Here is a 25725-nt window from a genome sequence, read left to right as displayed (position 1 = left end):
TTCATCTCAACCCTGATTAAGAATAAGAGAGAACAGGTGTCGAATCTGTTGGTGCCGCTGCACATTTATTCTCTCCTCCACCCCTCCCTCCCCTCCCTCCCTCGCTCAAGCCAAACAAAGCTGCACGTGGCATCAGGGCATATTAACCTAAATCTCAGAGTGCCCTCAGCGGGTGCCAAGGTCCTTGAGCCAGTGTGGCGCTGTGGATTCATGGTTCATATTATCTATGCCCTCATGTGCTTCCAGGCTCGGCAGGGCGAATGAATGTGAGATCTGTCGCCGATGGTGTCAGCCAGTGTTACCGAAGGTGACCTACAGTAGGATTATGGCTGAGGACATTACTCTATCTCTCTCTCCAACATACACACACTCCCCTCTCTGCTTCTGCAAGCACTACTACCACACTACACTACTCTGCTGCTCTCTCCTCTTGTTCAGTGGCAGTGGTTACCATTTAAGTCCAGATGTGCTTTGGGATTTTGTGGCTACCACAAATTAGTATGGTAATATATGCTACACAGCCAGTTATGAATAATCTTTTGATTTACTTTATCAGTACTTTGCGTGCAATTATTTTCCAACACAGAGAGGGAAATTCTATACTTTAAAGGAGTAGTTCAGCCCCAAAATGTTTTTATTTTCCTATTGATTACTCATGCCATGGAGACTTTAGTGCAATATTATTATTTGTATTTCTATTTTATTTGTCGCATTCCTAAGACAATAATCTGACTACAATAGATTTACCCCCATTGATTCCAGACATCCGGAATGCATTTGGGTCCCCATCCGGAATCAATGGGGGTACATTTCCTATTATTACGTTTTTGTCTTAGGAATGCAACAAATACCAAAAAATATTATTGAACTCAAGTCTCCATGGCATGAGTAATCAATAGAAAAAAAGTCATTTTGGGGGTGAACTACTCCTTTAAAGAATACATATTCCACTTATTTACCACTTTCACCTGGCGTCACTATTTTGGGGCAAAATCGAAGAGCTACAAACTCACAACGCACTGCGATGCGACTAGAGACTAGAGAGTGACTTGTAGCGAGCCATTTTCGCTATTTATGAAATGAGTGAAAGCATGAAAAAGTGGTTAAAATGTAGTATTAATACATTTAAATAAACGTTTACAGAGTGATAAGAGCGATAGATTGCCCGGCAAGGGGAAAAAAGCAGGTGCGATTCCTCTGTGTGCCTTTTTTGTTTAGGTAGTGGGTGCTCAGCTATAAATATAACTTGAAACAAATACCACCGAAGTGGAAAAAGCAGCACTCCAAAATAAAAGATGCAAGACTGGCTCAAATACACATTCTCATTTATTTATTATCAATAAATGACAATGTGTACCTCCATCCTTTATTTTCAGTGGGATTTATTTCAAGTTCGACATGCTCATTGGGTGTGCCTTGGGTACAAAAAGTTGACCATGGAGCAGTGGATAGTGCCCTGTCCTATCATGGGATCCATCACTGAGGAGGAGCAATCATCGACTCTAATCTGCTTTGCAACGACCGTCTACATAGGGAATGAAATCACCTGCTCCTACAATGCACTGCCGATCTAATCAGCCCATGCAGAGAGAAGCTGCATCCTCAGGAGTTTGTTAGCAAAACGGTCAATCTCAGTTTTAGCAAAAGGGTCTGGTACAATCTCAGTTTTAGCAAAAGGGTCTGGTACAATCTCAGTTTTAGCAAAAGGGTCTGGTACAATCTCAGTTTTAGCAAAAGGGTCTGGTACAATCTCAGTTTTTCATGTCCAGGCAATATCGTCCAGAGATTTTCAAACTTTTTGTCTCCTGGGCACACCAATGGGCAAGTCAAAATCTCAAGGCACACAACTTCATTCATTCATAGTGAAAATTGCCAGTCAAGCGAAAAACATGTCGCAAGTATGTAGTTGTTCAATTTTCCCTCATTTTTAGTGCACAAAGATAAAATATATAAATAAACTAGTAGTGCACAAAGATAAAATATATAAATAAACTAGTAGTATGTATAGTAGAGTATAGTATATATAATAATGTGTGGTTGTCACAAAATCCCAAAGGACACACAGAATTGTCTCTAGACTCTATTCTAGACCAGAGTAAAGATTGTCCTTGGTACCAAAATGTCCTTCAGTGGGAAGAAACTCAAAAAGGGAGCTTTAGCTTGCTCATAAAATACTGAATGTGATGACTAGCTATTCCTGTACAGCCCAATTCAAACTGAAGATTTGTGATTATATGGTTTTAGAATATTGCAGAGAAAAGTTGGTAATTTGCAGTAGTTTTGCTATTGTATATAATGTATATAAAACATTTTCATTAGAATCAACTTTTATTTAATAATTGATTAAAACGATTGGTTTGATAAACTATTGCACCCCTTATGCAACGGCATAACAACATGTGTGGCCATTCTGTAGCAGACATTTTATGTCCCTCCTGCTGGGTTCAAGTGAACATAGGTACGTACATGGCATGGTAGACAGCAGTCAGCATCTGAACCATGAATTCTGGGTCCAACAGCACACGATTACAAGGTTCCCTCCACAATTTCTGCTGCTGCCGAGGGAAGCCGCACACACACAACCTGGAATGAGCACACACACACACACACACACACACACACACACACACACACACACACACACACACACACACACACACACACACACACACACACACACACACACACACACACACACACACACACACACACACACACACACACACACACACACAGAGAGAGAGAGAGAGAGAGAGAGGTCAGGTTAGGGAGGTCATGCTGAATAAAGCATTGATAAAAGCCATCCAGAAGGAGAAAGGTTTAACTTATAAATTATAGACGTGCAATGTTAAAGGCTAATTAATGGTCTGTCGCACGATGGTGGCGCACTCCGAAAATAGCAGTCTTACATGTCGCATCTGTGATGCGTTGTGGGCTTGTAGTTTTAGGTCAGCTATTTTTACATATCGGATATCGTACGGATGTTGTTATTGTAAAAGAGAATGCGTTCTCAAAAAACCAACCAACGGAAGATTAGTCACTTCCAGAATATGGTAAACAAAAAGGCAGAAAATGTATCAAACAGACAGAAATGCACGCATAGCTATATTATACCCCAGGAGGTCGGACGAGATTAACTGATGAAATCTTCAGGGTCTACAGAGACTCAGCGGGGCTTCTTTGAGAGAGAGAGAGAGAGAGAGCATTGTTGTAGCGTTCTGCATTCTTCATGGTCTCAGTGCGTCGCCTGTCTAGACATTGCTACAGCAGCTCCGGGCACTGTCTGTATGTCTGACCAAATTAGGGAAGTCTTCATATCCTGAGAGTTGTCTGCACGGCGGTGTGGCACAATATCTCCCACACCAAGAACTCACATTATGAATACCACATTGTTGCCTTCTCCTGCCTCCTGGATACCACAGCCACTCTGAGAGAAGCAGACCTGCAGGCAGGTATCCAACAGCACAGCATTGGTTTAACTATGGCCACTGCAATATATATATATATATATATATATATATATATATATATATATATATATATATATATATAGTATGTTTCTCTGACTTCTTCTTTATTGGGAACAACACTTCAGAACCCACCTACTATTAATAATGTTCAATTTAATCGGTTACTTGCTTCCTCCCGCGAGGGAGAATTCAGTATTTTCATCCCAACCCAGCTGATTCGCTGCCCACAAGGAGCGCGAGAGCAATTAGGGGTCAAGAGTCTTGATCAGGGACACAAATCGACATTGCTACCCTGGCCTGGAATCGAACCTGGGACAACCAGGGGTTCTGGTTCCCCAGGCGGGCTTCCTAACCATTCAGCTATGATCCTCGTACAATGGCACTACACAAGCCAATTACTACATTATTACTACATACATATAACTACATGTAATATTGTGGCTACAGGGTACAGTAGGAGGTTTAAACTCAGTTTCATGATGGTAAGTAATGAAAGAAGAAGGGGAAAGAAATTGAGTCTAAAGGACAGTTGTGAACATTGAGACAATACGTTAATGAAGTTATTATAAGTATGTGTTTATTCTCCTCACCGTGAACTCATTCTGCACACGGCCTGATAGGAGGAGAGAGGCATGTAAACCACGGCAGAGTTGTAGCACAGCATGAGGAAGCACAGCACTTCAAACCTGGAACCACAGTGACAAACAACAACAACAGAGGATTCAAGTCAGACAATTAACAGAAAAGTCACTGAATTAACAAAAGATACGTCACTGTAGATGGGCGACGAATTTCTGTTTTCATTGAGCCCGAGGCCCGGCCCGGCCCTACTAATTTGCATACATTTTAGGCCCTACCCTACCCTAAATGTCGGGTCGGGTTCGGGCAGAATTTGAGAACTCTACTCTACAGTGTATCTGCAGAGAGAGGACATGGCACTGAATCTGGTCCATTGTGAAATAGTCCTCTTAGACTCCGGCTCTGTTGGAGTCTAATCACTTGCACTATTAGAGACAGCTTTGCATACACACCAACCGAAGACAATTATCTGGAATTGCTCAAGCAATGTATTAACTTGCAGGACTGTTAATTAGCTTGCTGAGCAAGCTGCTCACCTAGCAGCTGTGCCCACTGTGACTCATGTCCATCCTCTGTCCGACACGCTACCTTTATTTTTCAGCTCACCATGGCCTCGCCACAGACCCACGCACAAAGTTCACAATGAAACAAGCAGTGTGTGTGTGTGTCTGTGCACGTGTGACAATGGCGGCACGGTGAGCCGCTGGAGGACGCCAGTGTTGTTTGTTCTGTAAACAACATCTAACAATCAACCACACACCCGTTCTAACTATGACTATGACGTTAATGTAGTAGCTGGTTATTTTAGAGCAATGCCAAACTTCTGTGGCTACTGTATGTGCTCGACCACAAACGAGGCGTGCTCGGCGACGTAGTCTCCTGATGACCGACGCTGCCTCGCGGCACCTCCCGTGAACAACTTCGGGAGAAGAGGCATCGTGCCACCGCGAGCCACTACTCACCGTCGGCAATGTTATGAACGCTACTTGACCCTCCCCCCGTGAACAGCTGCCGGGGGGAGACCCGGGAGAGGCAAGTGTACCCGGCGTCTTCCTTGCTTTGTGTCCGTCCGCTATATGTGTGCAATGGTGGGTGGGTTTCCAAGCCCATGAGAACTGCTACGGAGGGCACTTTATATAGTCAAATATACAGGAGCAGGACCTAGAGTGCAAATTAGTAAATAGCCAGGCTGTATATCAGCGATCTGACAACCTCTCTTGGGGCTTTTTTCGTCATGAACACCATCTAAGGCCAAGTCCCATAAATGGATTCCTGGATAAGCTACGATGCACGCCCTCACTGTAACCCATCAGATCAATTTATGACCCTCCATGCCCATCATAGGAGAGGGCCACAAAATAAGAAAAGTCCCAGTACCATGGGCCACACCCACACCCACACAAGAGCAATGCAGCTCTTGCCTTTTTTTTTATCTCGGATGATTTACAATTTAGGCATTTAGCAGATGCTCTTAATCCAGAGCGATTTACAATAACCAAGGTAAGATTTATTGTTATGCTGCTTATTTGTGCGTGCAAAAAAAAAAAAGAAATCATCATGCTCTGGGCCAAATGCCATGCCAGTATACGCATATTATGCTAAGATTATCATTCAACCACTGGGAGGCATGAAACAGATATGTGAGAGATCCAAAAAGGCTTTCAGTCAAGCCAAACCCTTAGCAGAAAAGGCTATTATCTAAAAAGGCTGCTTTCTTATAAACAAGAGAAGATTCACAGGGACTGCCCAATGGTCCAAAGGCCTATTATTCTGAAACCCTAATAGTTTGGGAAAATAGCCCCATTGGACTGAAAGCCCTTTAGTTGGAGAGCCTGTTATACTGAAAACAAATGGCCACTACTCCGAAGGCCCATTGCTCAGGATCACATACTCTGGAGAAGGTTAAAATGGTTACTGAATGGAGGGCCTGCTAATACCAGCTTTGTGACGCTGATGAATGTCATTTCTACAGTGAAAAACACACTAGAAAACAGGCTGATCAACCTTTCAATCATTAACACACTGATTGAAAGGTTGATATTGCCATTTTTAGATGTACATGTTTTAAGCAAACAAGATACACAAGATATAAACAACCATTATTATATTGTATGATGTGCTATTGAAAACCACACATCATTTTGAGGTGCAGGCCTACTTCCCACACCTCCCTCCCTGGTAACTTTCTTAAAATCAGTTGCTTAGATTGGTATTAGCCTACTCACTACTCCAACAAGTGCACTGCTTAGGAAGCAATTTAACGGTTGGGGTTTGAGATGTGTAGCAATGTCTGACATAATCATCGGACAGCTGTTAGATCAAGTTGAATAACCACTTGACCGGCGTCTACCATGGCTCTATGCTAGGCCCCCCTCCTGTTTTTGGCTCTACACTAAATATTAGTAATGTGACATTGACCAATTGTCGCTATTGCGATAACAAAATGTCACAATATCAATGTGTGCTTTTAACTGGGGTGAGTGCTTTACCTGTTCTGTGCAGTGAAGGTCTCTCTCTGTGGATGAATGCCACTGTACACCACTCTGATCAGGTCATGTTGACACAGAGCTCCCTCAGTCAGTGCCATGGACCCCAGGCTGGAGGGCTGCATGTACAAACACACAGAATGCAGATAAAGTCAGTCAAACAAATAAATGTACACACACACACACACACACACACACACACACACACACACACACACACACACACACACACACACACACACACACACACACACACACACACACACACACACACACACACACACACACACACACACACACACACACACACACACAGCATAAAAGTAACAAACTAAAAGATGAATCGTTCACACATATGATACTGTTCTGTATTCACAAGCACCGGCTCGGACACAGCAAACATTTATTTATTCTTATCTATTTCTTTCCATTTGCAATAGATGGAAGGGCCATTAAGATTCTAGTCCTACAACACAGTGAAAACAAGGAGTCTTCTACAGGGAAAAATGAAGGGCAACTTGTGATCTTAACCCTGATATAGGAAAAAAGTATGAATGAGCAGAGCACCAGAATCATGGACTTAAATATACACACACACACACACACACACACACACACACACACACACAGTAAACGTGTGTGTGTGTGTGTGTGTGTGTGTGTGTGTGTGTGTGTGTGTGTGTGTGTGTGTGTGTGTGTGTGTGTGTGTGTGTGTGTAGGTCTAGGCCGATCTATTTTGGGGGGCACAACACAGGTGCACAACACAGGTGCAACCAAGAATAAATCACATAGCTCCAACCCAACTACCTAAACCTATTCTATAAATGCCTAATCCTGCCTAATGCCTTTATTGATAGGAAAGTAGACTGACAGGAAATGGGGAGAGAGATGGGGAATGACATGTGGCAAAGGTCGTCCGGATCGGGAATCGAACCGGCGACGCCAGCAGGCATCATAGCCTAGTATGTGGTATGCGCCTTGACCACCAGGCCAGCGGGCGCCCCGCCTAATTAATTGTAAACATAACTCTAAAAATCTTTTTTAGACCATAAATCAACCAAGGACCAGGACATTGTTCTTGCTATGTCCAAATTCTACTAAGCTTGTGGGGATATTTGCTCCTCAAATATTTATACATTTGGTACTATTGTTGACATGAAAATGTTTGAGGATTGCTGGTCTAGTCGAATTAGATAAGTCACATAACCTGTGACCTGCCACTGACTTAGCTAACAGTCTGAGAAGTTTATAAACGCAGGCATTAGATCATGAATGGTTGCCGGGCTGCTTGTGTGGCTGTGCTCAGATTTACTCTGCAAGAAGGAGGCGGGCAGGAATGAGAAGGATAGGGAGAGATGGAACCGGAGAAACGAACCAATGACAAAGCAAAAATTCTAATCTATGGCAAAGTGAAGGGGTTCTGAATTTGTTGTGGTTATGCAAAGCCACTTAGTCATTCTGATGGTGTGTAGAGCAGAGGTCTCCCCTTAATTGAATTGGTTTTCCGCCGTCAGTATTGCGGATGGCTGTTGGTGGGGAGGGGGGATTCGAAATGAGAGACTGGAGTGTATGCTAATTCTAGCATGTGATCAGCGTTATAGCCATCTGACACAGAAGGCTGTGTCACAAATGAAAAACACACACACAAGCCCAACTCCTTGCTTCCTTCATACCGACAGCAGGGAAAGAAATTACAGCAATAAATACTGTACTACTCTGCTCTCATAAACACCCAACTGGGCTGGGGACACTGACGACACACACACACACACGCACACATGCACACACACACACACACACACACACACACACACACACACACACACACACACACACACACGAAAAAAGAAAAGAAAAGGCATGACAGTAAGGTGTAGTGAACAGCCCACCTCATGATATACAGATGGTTTGGACAGAGAGGGGATTCTGAAGGACAGGAGCTTGCTGGTGCCATCTTTGTCCACGATCTCCTGCAACAGAAAGACAGAAAAGTAGGAGGCAGGGGAGGGAAGGAGAAAGGGAAGGAGTGAACAGAATCAAGAGGGAGAGTCCATGTTATTTGAAAATATGGGTGGTTGTTTTTAGAAATCAGGCACACATTTGTCAGGTACTGTATGAGTTTAACCATGAAATGTGACTGAATTGAATTGGCCTTTATTGTCTCAGAGGAGAAATTTGTCTTGGGCAATAAGAAGAAACAGTGTCATACAAAAATCACTGCCAAACGGACATTCTTCTCTGTGGAGCAGGAAACCCAGACAGTTCCCAGACAGGCTCCTGTCTGGGAACTGAAAGGTTCCCGGTTCCATTGCTGAGCCTCCTCCTGGCATTAGGGCATTCACCAAATATTCGAATATCAAAGTCACTATTCAACGTTGTTCACAGAAGTCAAATATTTGTTTATTTTTTATTGTTTTCGCTTTAAAAAATTATATAGTTTATAAAACTTGGCTAGATAGGAAGTCATAAGAATGAGTTGTCAATGCCCCTGGTGGATGAATTTGTTAATGCTCTATACCAGGGGTTCTCAAACCTTTTTAGGCCGTGACCCCCAAAATAAACATATTTGAACTGGGGACCCCCACCCTGATAAGTGTGGGGGTATTGTAGGCATTACATTTAATGTGACTCGGTTCCACAGATAAATATTGTGAAAATAGCAGATTGCGAGGCGTTGTGAGCATGTAGATCGGCTATTTTCACAATGTTCACCTCTTGCTTGGTAAATGGTAAATTTATATAGCGCTTTTATCCAAGGCGCTTTACATAGGCACCAACCTACACACCGGGAGCAATTAGGGGTTCAGAGTCTTGCTCAAGGACTCTTCGACATTAACTCAGGGGGAGCCCGGATTCGAACTGGGAACCCTTCGTGCTCTAATAACGGTTTCTCTACCCCTGAGCTATGCAGCCCCACAAAAGTCCTGTTGAATATTCGACTATTCGAATACTTTGAGGTCGAATAATTTGAATACAAAAAATCACTATTCATGAATGCCCTACCTGGCATTGTGTCGAAGTGTCCTTGAGCAAGACACTGCATGCCTAACTACTGCCAAAAAACATCTCAGTGTCTTGCATGGTTATCTCTGCCATCGGTGTGAATTGGTGATTACGAGGCATACATTATAAAAGCACTCTGAATGGTCTCAAGACTCGAAAACACAATATAAATGCAGGGATATAATTGACAGCTACTAACTACACTATTATCCAAAGTCATAAAGGTTTTTTGATTACTAGCAACCCATACCAACTGACTCATCAATAGCTACTAAGTGTGTCAGCAACAAAGGCCTAATATATAAACATAAAATGTGTACAACTGAGCACCTGGCACAGTGGCCTCATTAAAGACCTCCTCCAATGACCCGGTCACTCCATTTTACATTTCTAAGCTTCCTTGAACGCAACCCATTTCAAAAAGTAATCCAAACTAGTCAGCTATAGCATTTTCAACTGATAGGAATCAGCTGTTAACCACTTCAACCCTATATACTTACTGTAGTTGTATGCAAAAAAAAAAGAAAAGAAAAACCAATCTTCAGGATCACAATGCATTGTGAGGCAGTAGATCGGCTATTTTCACCGGATGTTCGTCTATTTTTGGCGACATGCACAGAATAATGACGCTATGGTTCATGTGGTTGACCCTTTTCTAACTGGTAAATGTGCATGCTAAGGCTTGACTGGAATGGGTATTAAATTAACAATCCAGATTTTATTTCACCTTGCATGTTTTAATTCTCCGTGTGTACCATGTGCACCAGCCGCCCCAAGCATCCATAATTCAGGCCATTGAATGTGTTACTAATCAGGTTATATGGCTTTATCTCTGACATTCAGTACAATCTTTGTCCTACCATAGCCCGGCCGTACCCTTCACTGGCTGGCAGTATATCTCTGAATATCTGATGGAGCTGCTGAGAGCAAGGATGCTTATCTGCGCCGTGTAGTCAATGACCATAGCAGACTATGTGTAGAATGGTATGGCTAAGGGAGCTAAATAATGCATGAACATACCTCTCGTTGAGGTAGCTTACAGGGAGCTCTTTCCATGGATATCGTTTGCTCTTAGCCCATTTCCCCAAGGGTGTTTCCTGTTGAAGCTATACATCTGAGGTCTGTCCATTACACTAGCATTTCCCTACAGACTGTTTCGTACTGTACTGTGCCACAATAATGTTCTTACCTCCAATAGTTACGAACGAAGACCTTCATTTATCCTGCAACAACTCTTAAAATAAAAATATATATTTCATGCTTTTCCTGTCCGACAATGTAAATAAGAAGGCTTGCTTCGTTGGCTTTGTTGAAACCGTTAAATAAAAAAGGTTAGAGATAGATAATGCCCTGACATATTCCTGAGGACAGTCAAGTCTTGGTCATTACTGTATTTGACATCATTGTTAACACGTATAGCATCAAAGTATCGTCTAGTAACATATTCTCCTCATAAATACAATATCAGTGCATCTTAAAGATGGAGTGCTACCTGCCCATCCGTGCGCCCTGCTGCGAGCAGCTAATCTCCGGCACCGTTGGCCCGATCGAAGCCCGTTATATAACTGACTAGAAAAGTTGCAATTTTGGGAAATTGCGAGTGTGGTTGCCCGACTCGCCCCGACGCGACACCCATTACTGCTACCACCATTGTGCCGAGAGGTAATGGCACCCACCAGGTTATACATGCCCAGGAGGAGGGCCTCGATGCACCCGTTACTCTGGCGGTCCCTACTGGCGGTGACGCGGAGGTACACCCACACCAGCTCTGGAAGGAACTGCAGGGTGAAGCGCCGCAGTCGGTCCTCCGAGCTCCGGTAGAGCTCGAAGAGCTGGTGACACACAGGCTCCAGGAGCTGGATGGGAGACAGAGAAAAGACATCATGCATGTCAAAATATGTCTTAACAGTACACCGCAATCAACTGTATTATTCAATGTCCTATACATTACAGCCTACCAATATATCCGCCACTATTTGACTTTTCTTTTCGATAATTATGCAACTGAAGTGTCCCGATTTTGAACTACTTTCAAACTGGAATTCCTATTTTGGCATGCCATTATTGTTGATCTTTTTATTGGTGGTCACACCCTGAAAGGTTTGGGAACCAAGATTCTCATCGGTTGACCTCTACTAAAGAGTCAGTGGATAAAAACTGTTAACGGGACAAACGATAAGCGTGTGGAGGAAAGTACGGAAGGGGAATAAGAAGGACGCGAAGAGGATGGAGCAGGAGTTAAGATGAGCTGCAGCAGCCTGCCCACGACTTAACTCACTCAATCTTCTGCTTCTCTTCTCTTGACTTGCCCAGCCCTCCAGATAAACTTAACCGTTCACTCACATGCTTCTCTCTATCGCTCCTTCATTCATCTTGGATCGGATTAGTCTTTCTAGGTACAGGAATGCAGTGAGGCTTCATCTTGCCTTAACGCTGATGTAAAGATAAGATTCACTAGTGCATTGACATAAAGAGGGAAAGTTTTATCTCCTAGTCCAGTCAATAGGAACTGATTAAGCCATTAAGATTGGCTACGATGCGGGCATAGACAGGTCCAATCGAAGGACATGTTTACACTGTCCAGGGGTTGGGCTACCAACTGGGAAAAACAGTGTGTGTGTGTGTGTGTGTGTGTGTGTGTGTGTGTGTGTGTGTGTGTGTGTGTGTGTGTGTACACTGTAGCTGACCCTGCAGCGAGTACCCTCTCGTTATTGAATTGGGCAGGGCATTTGTGCCTCAATCTAATCAGCAATACTGTACACACACATGCATATACACACACAAACATGTACTCGCTTACTCGCTCGCGCACACACACAAACACACACACACTTCTGCAATCATTAATAGGACTGTGCAGTCAGACTGACAACTCTAATGGAGTTAATAATCCTGAATGAAAGAGTGTAAAAGAAGAGAAAGAGAAGGAGCGAGCATTGGAGGACTTTTAATGTTGGTCTGAGTGTGAGTGATATTAGTGCCTGAGGCATTGCTTCAGAAATGATCTAATTTGTTCCAATAAAAATACATGTATTAATTATTACTGGTAGAAACATGAAAAAGAATCAGTGTACACTACACATTATATACAAACATCATGTGATGTCTATTGGCACATATTTATGTGCATGTTAGTTGTACAGTAGTTGTATTGTAATAGACATCCAACACTTAAAGGGATAGTTCACCCAAAAAAAATATATATTCTTACATCGATAATACTCACCCCATGGAGACTTGAAATCATAGATTTGTTTTTGTCACATTCCTATGCCAATAATTTGAGGAGACTCTTTGTGTCTCCATAGGGAACCAAGCAGGCTCTTTGTGTCTCCATAGGGAACCACTGCTGGTCATCAAATTATTGGCATAGGAATGCGACAAAAACAAAAGAAATATCCATGAATTCTAGTCTCCATGGGGTGAGTGATCGATAAGATTTTAGTGGTGAACTATCCCTTTAAGGCTGATTTCTGTGCCGGTGTGATGTGCACCCAACATAGCAGATCTACAAGCTCCCAACGCAGCGCTTGCAGATCTGCTATGTTTGACGCGTTGACTTGACACCCACACTCAACGCAACCAAGTATAGCTCAGGCTTTACTTAGTTTTCACCTTTCCACAGACTAGAGTCCAAGTTGTAGTATGTGGTGGTCACAATATGGCAGTGTGTGTGTGTGTGTGTGTGTGTGTGTGTGTGTGTGTGTGTGTGTGTGTGTGTGTGTGTGTGTGTGTGTGTGTGTGTGTGTGTGTGCACGCGTGCGCGTGCGTGGGCAGCAGATGTCACACCCTGTGAGTGTGAGGCATGCTGTGTCATCTCACAGGTAACAAGGCTGGCACTGCAACTGTGGCTGTCAATCTTATCCTCCCCTGAACACAGCCGGTGTGTGCTGTACGTTTGAGCTTGTGCGTGTGCTTGTGCGTGTCTATGTCTGTGTGTGTCATCAGGCAAGTGGTCACAAGAAGTTTCCCTGAGTTTGAAAACAACCCTGCATAGAATAATCCTCAATGGATCCTTACTGGTCAATTTTTCCACACTAGAGTTTTTTTTTTACTGTGTTGTCTCTGGAATCCACTGTAAATGAACTTGCCATTGAATCATAATGATGTGTTGTGTGTGTGTACTGTGTGTGTATGCGTATTACCTCACTGCCGGGGTCCTGGATGACTCTGTAGAGTGCTGGCACCAGGGACTTCTTCAGATGGAGGCTGCCTGCATAGCTGGGGATGTGGGCTTCTGGCAGGGTCTGCGGTGAAAGGAGAGAAGAGAGAACACGTACTGTATATACACATCAAGTAAGATAGACATTTGTGTGAGAGTGAGTGAGTATTCTGATGCTTGTTCGACAGGTTGCTATTTGAATTTGAATATTGGTTTAATTTATTTTTTTATATTTCAATCATTGCACAGCCTCTTCATGCAAGGCTGACAAGGAGTTCCAATGTTGATCTGCTGCTGTCTGCTTGTAGGCGTTTTGACTGTCAAATGGCCATGGCCATTTTCATAAATGTTTCACACACCGCTTTGAACACTTATTGGCCAATTAATTAGAACTAGTAATATGCGCAGCCAAACTATATGCTGACTTTTTGGTTATGCTTTTGGACAGGAGCGCTGGTGATTTCATCCTGTTGGCGTTTGGTTTGAGAGTCATTTACAACCCAAAGTGGAATCGTTGGCACCCACAACCATGAACAGTAATAATGTTGATGCTGTTTGAGCCAAGGCTTCTTTCAAACAGCATCAACATGAACTTTGTGCGCGTGTAGTGCACCCAACATAGCAGATCTACAAACTCCCAACACACATGGCACACTATGTGTGTGAATAAAACACAGCGGATTTGAACATTTGCAAGTGTCAATCTGCGTGGTTAAAATAAATTGTGTGTGTCTGTCTCGACAGGTTGACACTATAGCCTTCTCCTGAGCACAGAACAGAGCATGGCCATTTTGGCTGAAGATAGAACACAGTGTGCCTGGAGTGGACTGGTCATACACTGACTCACTGTGTTCTGCCTCCCTCCCTTCCTCTCTACCTCCCCTCCCAGACTCTGATCATCACATACTCCATCTCCCTCTGCCCAGAACAGCATCCCTCCACTCTAGGGATTGGACGATATGTTTGTCATTATTGTGACAAAAGAAATCGCAATTTACAATATTATCGCAATAAAATCCATTATCCTGGGGGGTGGAACGTTTGCAAACGCGACGCGTTGTGAGCTTGTAGATCTGCTATTTTTTGGCAAAGACATTTGATAGAGAGTGGAAAAAAGACTGTATCAAGTACGTATATTATAAGTACCTTTTACCAGTTATAGAGGGTTTAAGTGGTACCGCGGATATGCAGCTCATCAAATAAAAGGTGAATTGATCCCAGTGCATGACAGAGGACGATATCACAATAAATTAAATCTCCACAATATGGTTATCGTGAGTGTTTATCAAGATAAACGATAATATCGCTTATCGTCCCATCCCTACTCCACTCACAGACCTCTTACCTTCTCTTCAGCCATTCTTCCTGCTAAGGCCTCTCAACTACAGACCCTCTCTGATTTCCATCCATTTATAGCCTCTCACACACACACACACACACACAAAATAGCTTTCCAAGACTACCATATTAAATAATAATCCCCATAGGAATCAAATATTACAGAGGTTCAATGACACACACACACACACACACACACACACACACACACACACACACACACACACACACACACACACACACACACACACACACACACACACACACACACACACACACACACACACACACACACACACACACACACACACACACACACACACACTCTTCCACTCACAATGAGCCACACCAAGGATGACTGCCACACACACGCATATCAGCATCATGAGTCACAAGCAAGTGCAAAGCCAGTATCTTACCTTGAATTCTGAGAGCCACTCCTCCACGACGCCACGCTGCGTACCCAACATCTTCCTCAGAGCCCCCCCTCGGCCGCCTGACAAGAGGAAGAGGGAGGGAGATGATCAGGGGCGTCACAAAAAGTGGGATAAGTGGGACTGAGTTACCAGGGCCCAAGGTGGAGGGGCCTTCATTATTTTTATGCTTTAGCTATTGAAAAATAGCAGATATACAAGCACACATCTGCTATTTTTGAAAAGACGTGAAAATGTGTGCAAATACTGGTATATGTATTTATTAAGGGAGCGCGGTCTCATACCGCGCTACAGGCCGACGCGCCGATGGTCTATTTAATATCATACTGTTTGCTCAACTTCGCTGTGTCGATGTTAAATGATAAGATGCAGGCCAGCTCTTCATGCATAAGTGTATTTATTACTAACTTCACCGTGACAAAGCAAAAACGTACTTATTGTGATGTTTTATCTGCTTATTCTAAGTCGCTTTGGATTAAAAGCGTCTGCTAAATGCCTAAACTGTAAACTGTAAACTGTACTGGGCTCCAATGTAGACAGATCAGGTGAATATATCGTAATCAAACATTTACAGCAAACAACTCGCGCCGCAGCGACTTGAACAGCAGTAGGTTGCGGTCAAAAACCTTTGCCCTTCCGGGTCAAAACATCCCACAGGTGCCCATGAACTTGGCCGTTTTATAGCGCAAAGCGCCACCCCATGGTCACACCAATTCATGGAACATATTTTAATGATTTGGCTCTTACAGTATTTTTTAAGCGAACATTTGTAACTCAAATTTTGCTTCTGGGGGTCCCTGGAACTAAATATTTTGAGGTGGGGGTCCGTGGCCAAATACATATCAGTTTGGGGGTCCTTCACATGAAAAAAAAGAAGAAAAAAAAGCAGATCTACAAGCTCGCAGCGTGGCACTCGCGTCTGCTATTTTTCAATATTTAAAGCACATAATGCGTAATAATGCGTTCCCCATCTAAATGGGTTAAACCCCCTATGAAGAACATTCATGGGGGGCCCGCAGTGAATCCTTGTACCCAGGGCCCAGACTTTGGTGCGACACCCCTGGAGATGGTGATCAGAGATACAGGATGGAATGAAGAGAGGAACAGAGGGTTGGAGGAGAGAGCAATGGCAACACAGGGAGGAGTTTGAACGGGGAGAACGGGGGCTCAGGGAAAAAAAGCTGGAACTAGAAGTAGTTCTCTTCCGAGCACAGGTCTCCGCCAAGTCATTACACATATTCTGGCCTCCTGGTGGCGCTATAATAGGCCAATGTGAAAAGGGTACCATGTCCTCTTCTGCCTTTCACTGCAATCGGACGCTGCATTCATGATTTGAGACATTTTGCAAAAGTCGACCTGCTGGCCAATGTGAAAAGGTTGGCATTTGTTCCTTGACCTAGTGGGTTCATGGAAATCGTACACTGTGTTCATGATTTGAGGCATTTTGTTCAGAACCGGACCAATCCTGCAAACATTGGAAGCCAATGTTAGCCAATCAGGATGGAATATGAAATATCGGACAGAGCCGCCTTGATCGCATGACTATAGAGATACTGTCTACCGAGTTGTGATTTTTGGATAAAATCTGTAGGAGTCAAAAAATGCAAAAATCGGCCTCATGGTGGTACTATAACAGGCCCATGTGGAAAATGTGGGGCAGAGGTTCTGAATTGGTATCCAGGGAGTGTGTGTGCACAGTTTGGCAGCGACCGGGCCAACAGTGCCGGAGAAACAGACGGACACACACACGGACGGACGTACGGACGGACAGGGTGCAAAGCAAGTCTTGGCCATGCCTTTCGGCCTTGCGGAGACAACAACTGCAAGGGAGAGAAGATAAGAAAAAGGGACAGATGAGAGACAAAATGAGCCATGACTAAGGCCTACAGGTGAGGAGATGAGATAGCGGCGAACTGGATGGTGCTGGGCATTTCCAGAGTAACCACAAAATACAGTGCAACATAGGGTGGAGTCCTCACACAAGTAACACCCCTATCATAGGTGTCTAACTCCTCAATTACAATTCAGAACACACTGCAGGTACAATTATTTGTTCCAAAAGGTTGCACAGCAACCTTTTAAAGCACTCACCCATCTACAGTCAACTGTAACTGAATATACAGTACATTATTGTGAATAAATTACATAATCACAAATTATTATTTGCATTTCATTTTTCATACATCTTATTGATGTATATTTGATATTTCTTTGTAATCTGAAAATGTTTCCTTCCTTATGACTGTCTTTTTTAACTGCAATTCATGGAAAAAGAAAAGGTTCACCCACTCTTACACCTGTAAACACGTGATGTGACAATAAAGTTCAAAGTGAGGTTGAACCTTGAGTCTCATTGAGTCGAGTATACAAAGGCTTTGAAAATGATCATGTAACTAAGATGATTTCAGTCTAAAGCAGTGGTTCTCAACCTGTGGGTCGACTCGGGACCCCCAGGGTCCCCACAGAGTTGACGGTAAAGTGACCATTTAGATTTTAGATTAGAGTTGCCATTTTCACAATATACATCTGTGAAACCGAGTCAAACTAAATGCAATCAAAATGTAATGCCTACATTCCGAGTACTTATCAGGATAGGGGTTACCAGATATAATTATTTTGGGGGTGTCATTGCCTAAAAAGGTTGAAAACCAGTGGTCTAAAGGATATATGCTAGGATATACTAGATGCTAGATACGTCAAGTTTAAAGAAATTAATAATTATAGTAATCTTTCTTCCCAATTTTACTTAGACATATAAAAGGGAGTTTAATAGCAGGCTGGTTTTCCATATCATCTTGTAGCAGAGGAAAACAATTTATGTAGGGCTGTGGACAGAAGCTTGATCCATGTTCTAATTCTTTCTCTGTATCGAGAAGCTAAAATTAACCGCAGGGGACTGCCTAAAATAACAAGCCATCGCTCCTTCAAAAAACATCACAAGGAAAATGTATCCTCATTAATGATCCCATGAAAAGGCAAGCCGTGTTTGCTTAGGCTGGCTATGAATGAGGCATGTGTCTCAGTGCAAGTGAGGGAGAGTTAAAGAGAGCGAGAGAATATTCATACTAAAGGTTGGTAGTGTGGGGATGGGAAAGCTACAGGCTCCAGTGACTGTTTGGATACCAGTTGAGGGTGTTACTGCAAGAGATGCAGGGCGCCAAGTCGCCGACAGGTATCCCAAGCTGAAAATGCCTTTTCCATTTACTAAAGAGCTGGAGAGAAAAGAGTTGGAGAGACAAGGAGACCGCTGTTACTGATTAAAAAAAAATCAAACCTTGGTTCGAAGTGGAGCTGTGAATTTGAGCAGTTCCAGATCTATGCTCATGCAAGTCTCTGTGTGTGTGTGTGCGCGTGGGTGTGTGGTAAAGTCTGTGAGCTTGTAGATTTGCTAATTGCCACGTTCTCCTCTCCATATGTGTTCTTCGGTCGTTCGAGCCGTGTGTGTGTGTGTGTGTGTGTGCGTGTGTGTGTGCGTGTGTGCGGTCGGTCGCGCATGCGCAAATCCTGTTCAAACTCAACCGGACAGTTGTGGGACACTGGACACACATTGCTGCTTATAGCGGAGCTTGTTCCACACAGCTCCAAAAAAAGCAGCCAAAGGTGCCGCACTGTGAGCTTGTATATCTGCTATTTTTCAATAGCTAAAGTATAAAATAATTAAGGCCCCTCCACCTTGGGCCCTGGTAACTCAGTCCCACTTATCCCACTTTTTGTGATGCCCCTGACCATCTCCTTCCCTCTTCCTCTTGTCCATACCTCCAAAACCTGATCAACCCCAAAAACCCCACCCGTTCACTCAGATCAGCCAACACAGGGATGCTGACAGAACCCTCGCTAAAAACCCCAGGACAAAAATCCACTTGTCCTAAACAATTTGCCCTCATGGCCCCCAAACTGTGGAATAAACTCCCTGTCGCACTTAGAACTACAGACTCACTCCCTAGCTTCCGCGGTGGACTGAAGACTCACCTCTTCAGACTCCACCTAAACCCATAGCACTACTGTAACACTCCCCCTTCCCTCAATGACCATACATGAAGCTAGATAGCATTTTTAGGTTTTATAAGTTTTTTACTGATTAGGTGCGTGGTCTACCTATGTTATGTTTTTTCTAGGTTGACATTCCTATGAATTTGTTATATTGTTGTTAATGTACTGACATTATTATCTTGCTTATTATAGTGATGTGTATTACCTGCTTATTGTAAGTCGCTTTGGATTGAAAGCGTCTGCTAAATGCCTAAACTGTAAACTGTAAAATGACTAATAACAATGATTACTATAAGAATATAGAGCTATTTATACTTATTTTTAACAAACACAAATTTCTTACAAGGCTTATGCCTCTTCAAAGTGTCTGATATGATGTTTTTCAGACCATGGTCATGAGACATAGGCTTTGAGCTGCCTTAGTTACGTCATCCACATTCTGCCGTCTTAGCATTTCAGCACTCTAGAAAACAGCTTTGTCTTGCTCAACAGCTTGTTGGGGTTTCTACTTGATAGGATTATGGATTAGGACTAAGTGTATGTATTTTTCATTTCAAAGCGAGAAATTCTCATTTACATTTCATCTGCCAGTTTAACTGACTATGTGTCAGATAGTCAACCCCTCTTCGAACACACTTCCATTCCATTGGTTTCGCCATCTTATCATACTGTAGTAGCTTAAGATACAGTAGTAAACTGGTTGTGTTCAGTTATTCGGAAAATAAAAAAAGTCTGATTAGTGATAGTGTAAATCAAAAAGTATCCAGTATACATAGCGTATGAGAAAGGGAAAGTTACAAACTCAACAGTGTTGCAAGATAACAGTGGCACCAAGAAATGGACATTAGGTTTAGCGGAGAGCCTAATCCTTGTTTTGTCAGAGGTTGAATAGGGCTTTTATGGGGTAATGAGAGTCATGTGAAACTATGTCTATGGCACAATCTAACATCTTAACCACGTTAACCCTTCCGCACCTATTGGGCATGTTATAACAGGTGAAAAAAAAGAAAGAATTAGCAGATCTACTGTACAAATTCACAAGCTTGTAGTTTGCTTATTTTCGCCATTCGTCATATGACAAAAGGATCACTTTCGTGAACACGTTGCTTTATCCTGTATAATTTTCTCAATTTCATGATGTGGTGAGGAGAGGCAGACTGCGATGGTACGGACACGTAGTGAGGAAGGAAGAGAATGATTGGGTGAAGAAAGTTATGTTGTTTAACGTAGAGGGGACAAGACCCAGTGGCCGGCCTAAGAAGACCTGGCAGATGACCGTGGTGGCTGAAATGAGGGCACTCGGCATCGACCATGAGGTGGACATGGACCGTTCCCGGTGGAAGAAAGCCATAGCGAGAAGCCAGTCCAACCCAGCGGTGCCTGCAAGCGGACTTAAAACAGATGATGATGATTGACCCTCCTTCACCCAAAACACACATGCATAACTTGATCTCCCATCTCTCCACTTCTATCTCCATCTGTCCCTAACTCCCTATCCATTACTTAACCACATGAACTCTAGCGTCCATATTCTGGGATTGTCAAAATAGGCGAACATTCACTGAAAACACAAAACAGCAGATGACAATTGTGAGCTTGTAGATACAGTATATTTGCCAGGGTGTTTTTGGCAAAGATATTTGGTGTAGAGGGGAAAAAGTTGGCTTTGGTTTACCCACCAACCCTCCAGGAATTGTCTGCTCCTACGATATATGTAAATAGGGTTTTAATGGATAATCTGGTAAATCAAATAGCCAATATTTCTGGATGTATCCCCATTGGACAATCCCAGAAAATGGTGTGGTGAGATCTCCAACTTGTTTTAGTTCCTACCCAGCACAAATCTGTTTTATTTCTATCAAATTTGGACGTTCTAATCTAAAATATAAATTCTAACTAAACTAAATTCTTTCCACAATGGACTATTAATAATGTAGGACCCCCTTCACACAATCTACCATCTTCTTTTTTTAAAGATTTGTGTTTGGGTTTTTATGCCTTTATTAATAGGACAGTATACTGACAGGAAATGGGGGAGAGATGGGGAGTGACATGCGGCAAAGGTCGTCCGGATCGGGAATCGAACCGGCGCCGCCGCCAGGCAACCATGCCTATGTGGCAAATGCCTAAGTGGTATTTGCCCGGACCAGTAGGCCAGCGCCGCCCCAGAATCTACAATCTTCTGTGTCCCTTTTATACCCATATATGGAGATTTCTGTATCAGTCTGTGATCTTTTATGCCCATGTATTGAGTTCCATGTGTGAGGCATGCCCGAATATGGAGTCCAAGCAGTCATGGCGTCAGTACTAGAACAGTGCAAACGTATCGTAGATGATGTCACAATTTAATTACATAACCATTACATCCTTATCATGTTACCAAACAGGTTTTAGAACAAGATTTCAGGAGGAGTGTGAGCAATCATTTTGCCTTCTCGGAGCAGATAAGGATCTGAATGAAATTTCCCTTTTTGAATTGTGTAACTTTCTTTTCAGTTCTCCTGGCTACTTGAAATGCAAGGCCCCACTAAGAGGGCTTGTTCATTTTGTTATGAGAAAAGCCAACTCACTCATTTCCTTTTTGCCGTGTCAAGCTGTCAAACTGACACAGGAAATTCTCCACGGTTAGGCCTAGCGGGATTAAAGCAACCAACTCCAGCATCAAATCTTATCCAACAAAACCTTGCCTGCAGAATGTGTTCTCATCATAGCCCAGATACTAATAGAACATAATGCATTATGCAAGGAAGTGACAGGTTTGTGAAGAGCCAACACAAACAAACACACATGATAGTATTAACAGACAAGATGCAAAAAATGACAATGTGAGAAGCACAATCGTCCATGTGGCATTACGTTCCAGGACAAAGCCATAGCATACACCACATCATTGCGACCGAAGGTCGCAGTTTATTGCGTGAAACGGCACATGCTGACTCCTTCCGTCTGGAAGAGTACACGTGTACGGTCTATGGGTTTACCACTCTGACATCACTCTGATGTCAGGGGTACCACTCTAACAGAATGGGTTTGCCGCTCTGACATCACTGTGATGTCAGGGGAACCACATTAACACTATTCCTTTTATGCCCATATATGGAGTTCCCTGATGTCATCAATAAGCCCATATCTAACAGGACTTCATATGGAAATGCCCATATATGGAGGCCACATCGGCCACATACCACACTAACAGAATCCATATATGGCCAAGACAGATGGCCAAGACAGCCCATATCTGTGTGGCTGTTTTTACAGACAAGGATCTCCATGTATGGGCATATGGGATTGTATGTATGATGTCAGATGTCATGTCATAGATGTCGAAGGAATTTCACGTAACGAATAACTGAGTAAGCATGTTTGGGCTCTCACAGCATATCTCCATATACAGTACATGGATCTCCATATATGGATACCAGGGGTCTCCATATATGGGTAACTGGATATATATAATATATATATATATATATATATATATATATATATATATATATATATATATACACACACATCTCTGGCCAGATTTAGGGCGAGGTCGCTTGTCGCCCTGAGGCGTCTTACTAGTTAGTATCCACTCTATATTGCCACAAATCTTCAGAGATTATTATAAATAGTAACTTTAGCTTTATTGAAACAACAATAAGGTGAGCTGTTGAGGTAATGAAGAGGGATGTCAATACATGCATTGACATGTATGTACACTGTACAGGGAGGGACCTTTTGAGAAGACAACCCCTAAAGCGCTCACCTCACTGTCCCAGAACTCAGTTCTCCACCAGGAGAAGATGGGTTTCCGCAGTGCCACACATCTGTCAGTCACCGAGGGTCATCTGCAAAACAAGAGGGATCGAATCACCAGTCATTAACAATATCAATCTACACATGACTAAAGTTCTGGAATGGTTTTGGTTTCAATTCAAGTGCAACTGCCACATAAGAGGAACATTCTGTGCATAGAAAATGTTCAATCAAAGCAGAAGAGAGAAAAGAAAACACTGTTTAATTTGTTAAAAGGGTATGATAAGGAGGACCAGAGCTTTGATCATACTGTAACTCAACATTAGAGAATGAAGATTCTGTAATAGGTTTTGTGTTTGTTTGTTTACTTTACTTTAATTGTTTTATTTAGACAGACATTGCATATTAATGACCAACACTTCAATGGGGCGGCATAGCTCAGGGGTAGAGAAACTGTTATTAGAGCACGAAGGGTTCCCGAAGGGTTCCCAGTTCGAATCCGGGCTCCCCCTGAGTTAATGTCGAAGAGTCCTTGGGCAAGACTCTGAACCCCTAATTGCTCCCAGTGAGCAGATTGGTGCCTTGCATGGTTTCCTCCACCACCGGTGTATGAATGTGTGTGTGAATGGGTGAATGTAATGCACAATCTCTGTAAAGCGCTTTGGGTAAAGCGCTATATAAATGCACCATTCTTTTTTTTTTTTTTTTTACCCAATGTAATGTAAATACACTTGATTTAGCAAAGATTCTAATTTACATCCGCAGTCCCCAGATAAAAAAAACAACAACATAGAAACAAAAACAGGCAGACAATAGAGAACATTATATTACATTACACAGGGAAAACAAAGCATAGTACATAAATACAAGAACAGAGGTACCAAACGGGTACAAAAAGTATACAGTATCTATTTAAGGCCAAGACTAAAGCAATTTTTACATGGCTCATATATTATTGCACTAAAAAAGTGCAATAAGAAAATAGTGTCTTAGAGGGCAATATATATTTTTATAGACTAAAGTGAATTGTGTATAAAGTGCAGTATTACTTTCAAGTAGTACAGGATAAGTTGTCAAATAAAGTGTAGGATTATGATGAATGGTTGTGAGTTTGGTTATCGGGGTTGAGCCTTTTTTATTTATTACACTTGAACAGTGGATTTTGATTTATTCAATACTTTATTAACAGTTTGCAAAGACAAGCACAGGAAAGTACAGAGCAATACATGGTATGCCAATAGGATTTTAAAGCCAAGAAAGCCTATGGCTTGTTTCCATTGGGGTCCTTAGTACTCAATTAATGGAAACCTGGTGAGTTGTTTAAGGCATGCGTGACACAATGGGTTAGTCAGTTTTCATTTTCCCTATTGTTGCATGGCAACACTCTGCCCGCCAACCTGGAGGACCCTTAGAATTTACATGACAGGGTGAAGAATCACCAGGGATACAAAAAGACAAGGCTATGATAAATAGGACTGTGTCATTCTCTCTCTCTCTCTCCATACTGCTATATCATAAGTGACCCCTTGATGTGAAGCATTTTGGAACAGATATCTGAAGGACATCTGGCATATTACCATTCCATCACAAAAGTCAAGAAAATTCCCTTTTGCCATCTGTTTCAGTGTTTCCAACCTGGGGTCCGGGCTCCCTTGGGAGGCACCAAATAACACAGCTAATCTCATTTACTACTATACCAATCAGTTTCAAATTCATTGTGCACGATGCCTGCCAGTATAGGCAAATTGCAGAACCCTGTTTTCAAATGTTATTTTTGAGAATTTATAATATCAGACCCATCGTCCATCCAGGCTATGGGATAGGTGTCTGTGATGGTATTGAGTGGGACTAGCTCATTTGCATTAGCCAACATATCCCATGCACCAGTGAGGCTCGCTCACACAGATCAGAGAGAAGAGACATACAGAGTGTACCCAAGGATGAGGTTGTAGCAGCTGTGGTGAATATTTATCTCATGCTGAATTCAGCTGAATGCTTTAAGCCACTGTTTTCCAAGCAGTGGGCCGTGGACACATTTTTATGGGTCCCTTCATTTTTGGATTCCTACACGCGTGAGCTTGTAGATGTTTGTAGCTGTTTTCACTAGTTTGGGTCCCGGGCAAATGTCTAATTTCTCTTTTAGGTCTCAAGCTAAAAGGTTTGGGAACCACTGCTTTAACCAGTGCATAATATAGGACAAACACTGGAGGCACCGCAGTTTGACATTACTGTGTCAGACAGTATAATTGTTGGGAGCGTGGAGATTTGTGGTCCACAGGATGGGTGCCCCATCCTATTCCGACTTCCCTTTGTTGCACTGCTGATCAGTTAATAGACAGAGATATGAAATGATTTTATTTTGGAAGGACATGCATGCTACCCAGGCAAGTTCAGCAACTGTATTTTGCATTGGGTAACTTCCAGTAGGTTAGTTTATGGGTCAGATATTCACATAACAGTATATAATTACAATCTAAAAGCAATGTATGGCACCATAAAGCATGACCACGTCAGACTAACTG

At 42.7% G+C, this 25725-nt stretch overlaps 1 protein-coding gene across 2 annotated transcripts in view; it reads right to left on the bottom strand.

Moving 5' to 3' along the window:
• LOC308307374 (hyccin 2) overlaps positions 1-25725 on the bottom strand; it is a 55437-nt gene that overhangs the window by 13074 nt on the left and 16638 nt on the right. For both annotated transcript variants that reach the window (XM_080752611.1, XM_080752610.1), the window contains exons 2-9: positions 23214-23295; positions 15458-15534; positions 13684-13785; positions 11215-11394; positions 8425-8505; positions 6539-6654; positions 4061-4156; positions 2467-2583 (exon numbers count right to left, since the gene is read on the bottom strand). In XM_080752611.1, coding sequence (XP_080608737.1) covers positions 2467-2583; positions 4061-4156; positions 6539-6654; positions 8425-8505; positions 11215-11394; positions 13684-13785; positions 15458-15508 — 743 coding nt within the window. In that variant the 5' untranslated portion in view covers positions 15509-15534; positions 23214-23295. The remainder of the gene's footprint in view (positions 1-2466; positions 2584-4060; positions 4157-6538; positions 6655-8424; positions 8506-11214; positions 11395-13683; positions 13786-15457; positions 15535-23213; positions 23296-25725) is intronic.

The sequence above is a fragment of the Nannobrachium achirus genome (genome assembly GCF_963921795.1).
Source record: "Nannobrachium achirus genome assembly, chromosome: 22".
Lineage (NCBI taxonomy): Eukaryota > Metazoa > Chordata > Actinopteri > Myctophiformes > Myctophidae > Nannobrachium > Nannobrachium achirus.
The sequence above is the reverse complement of the archived record's forward strand: the minus strand, read 5'-3'. Positions and strand labels throughout refer to the sequence as shown.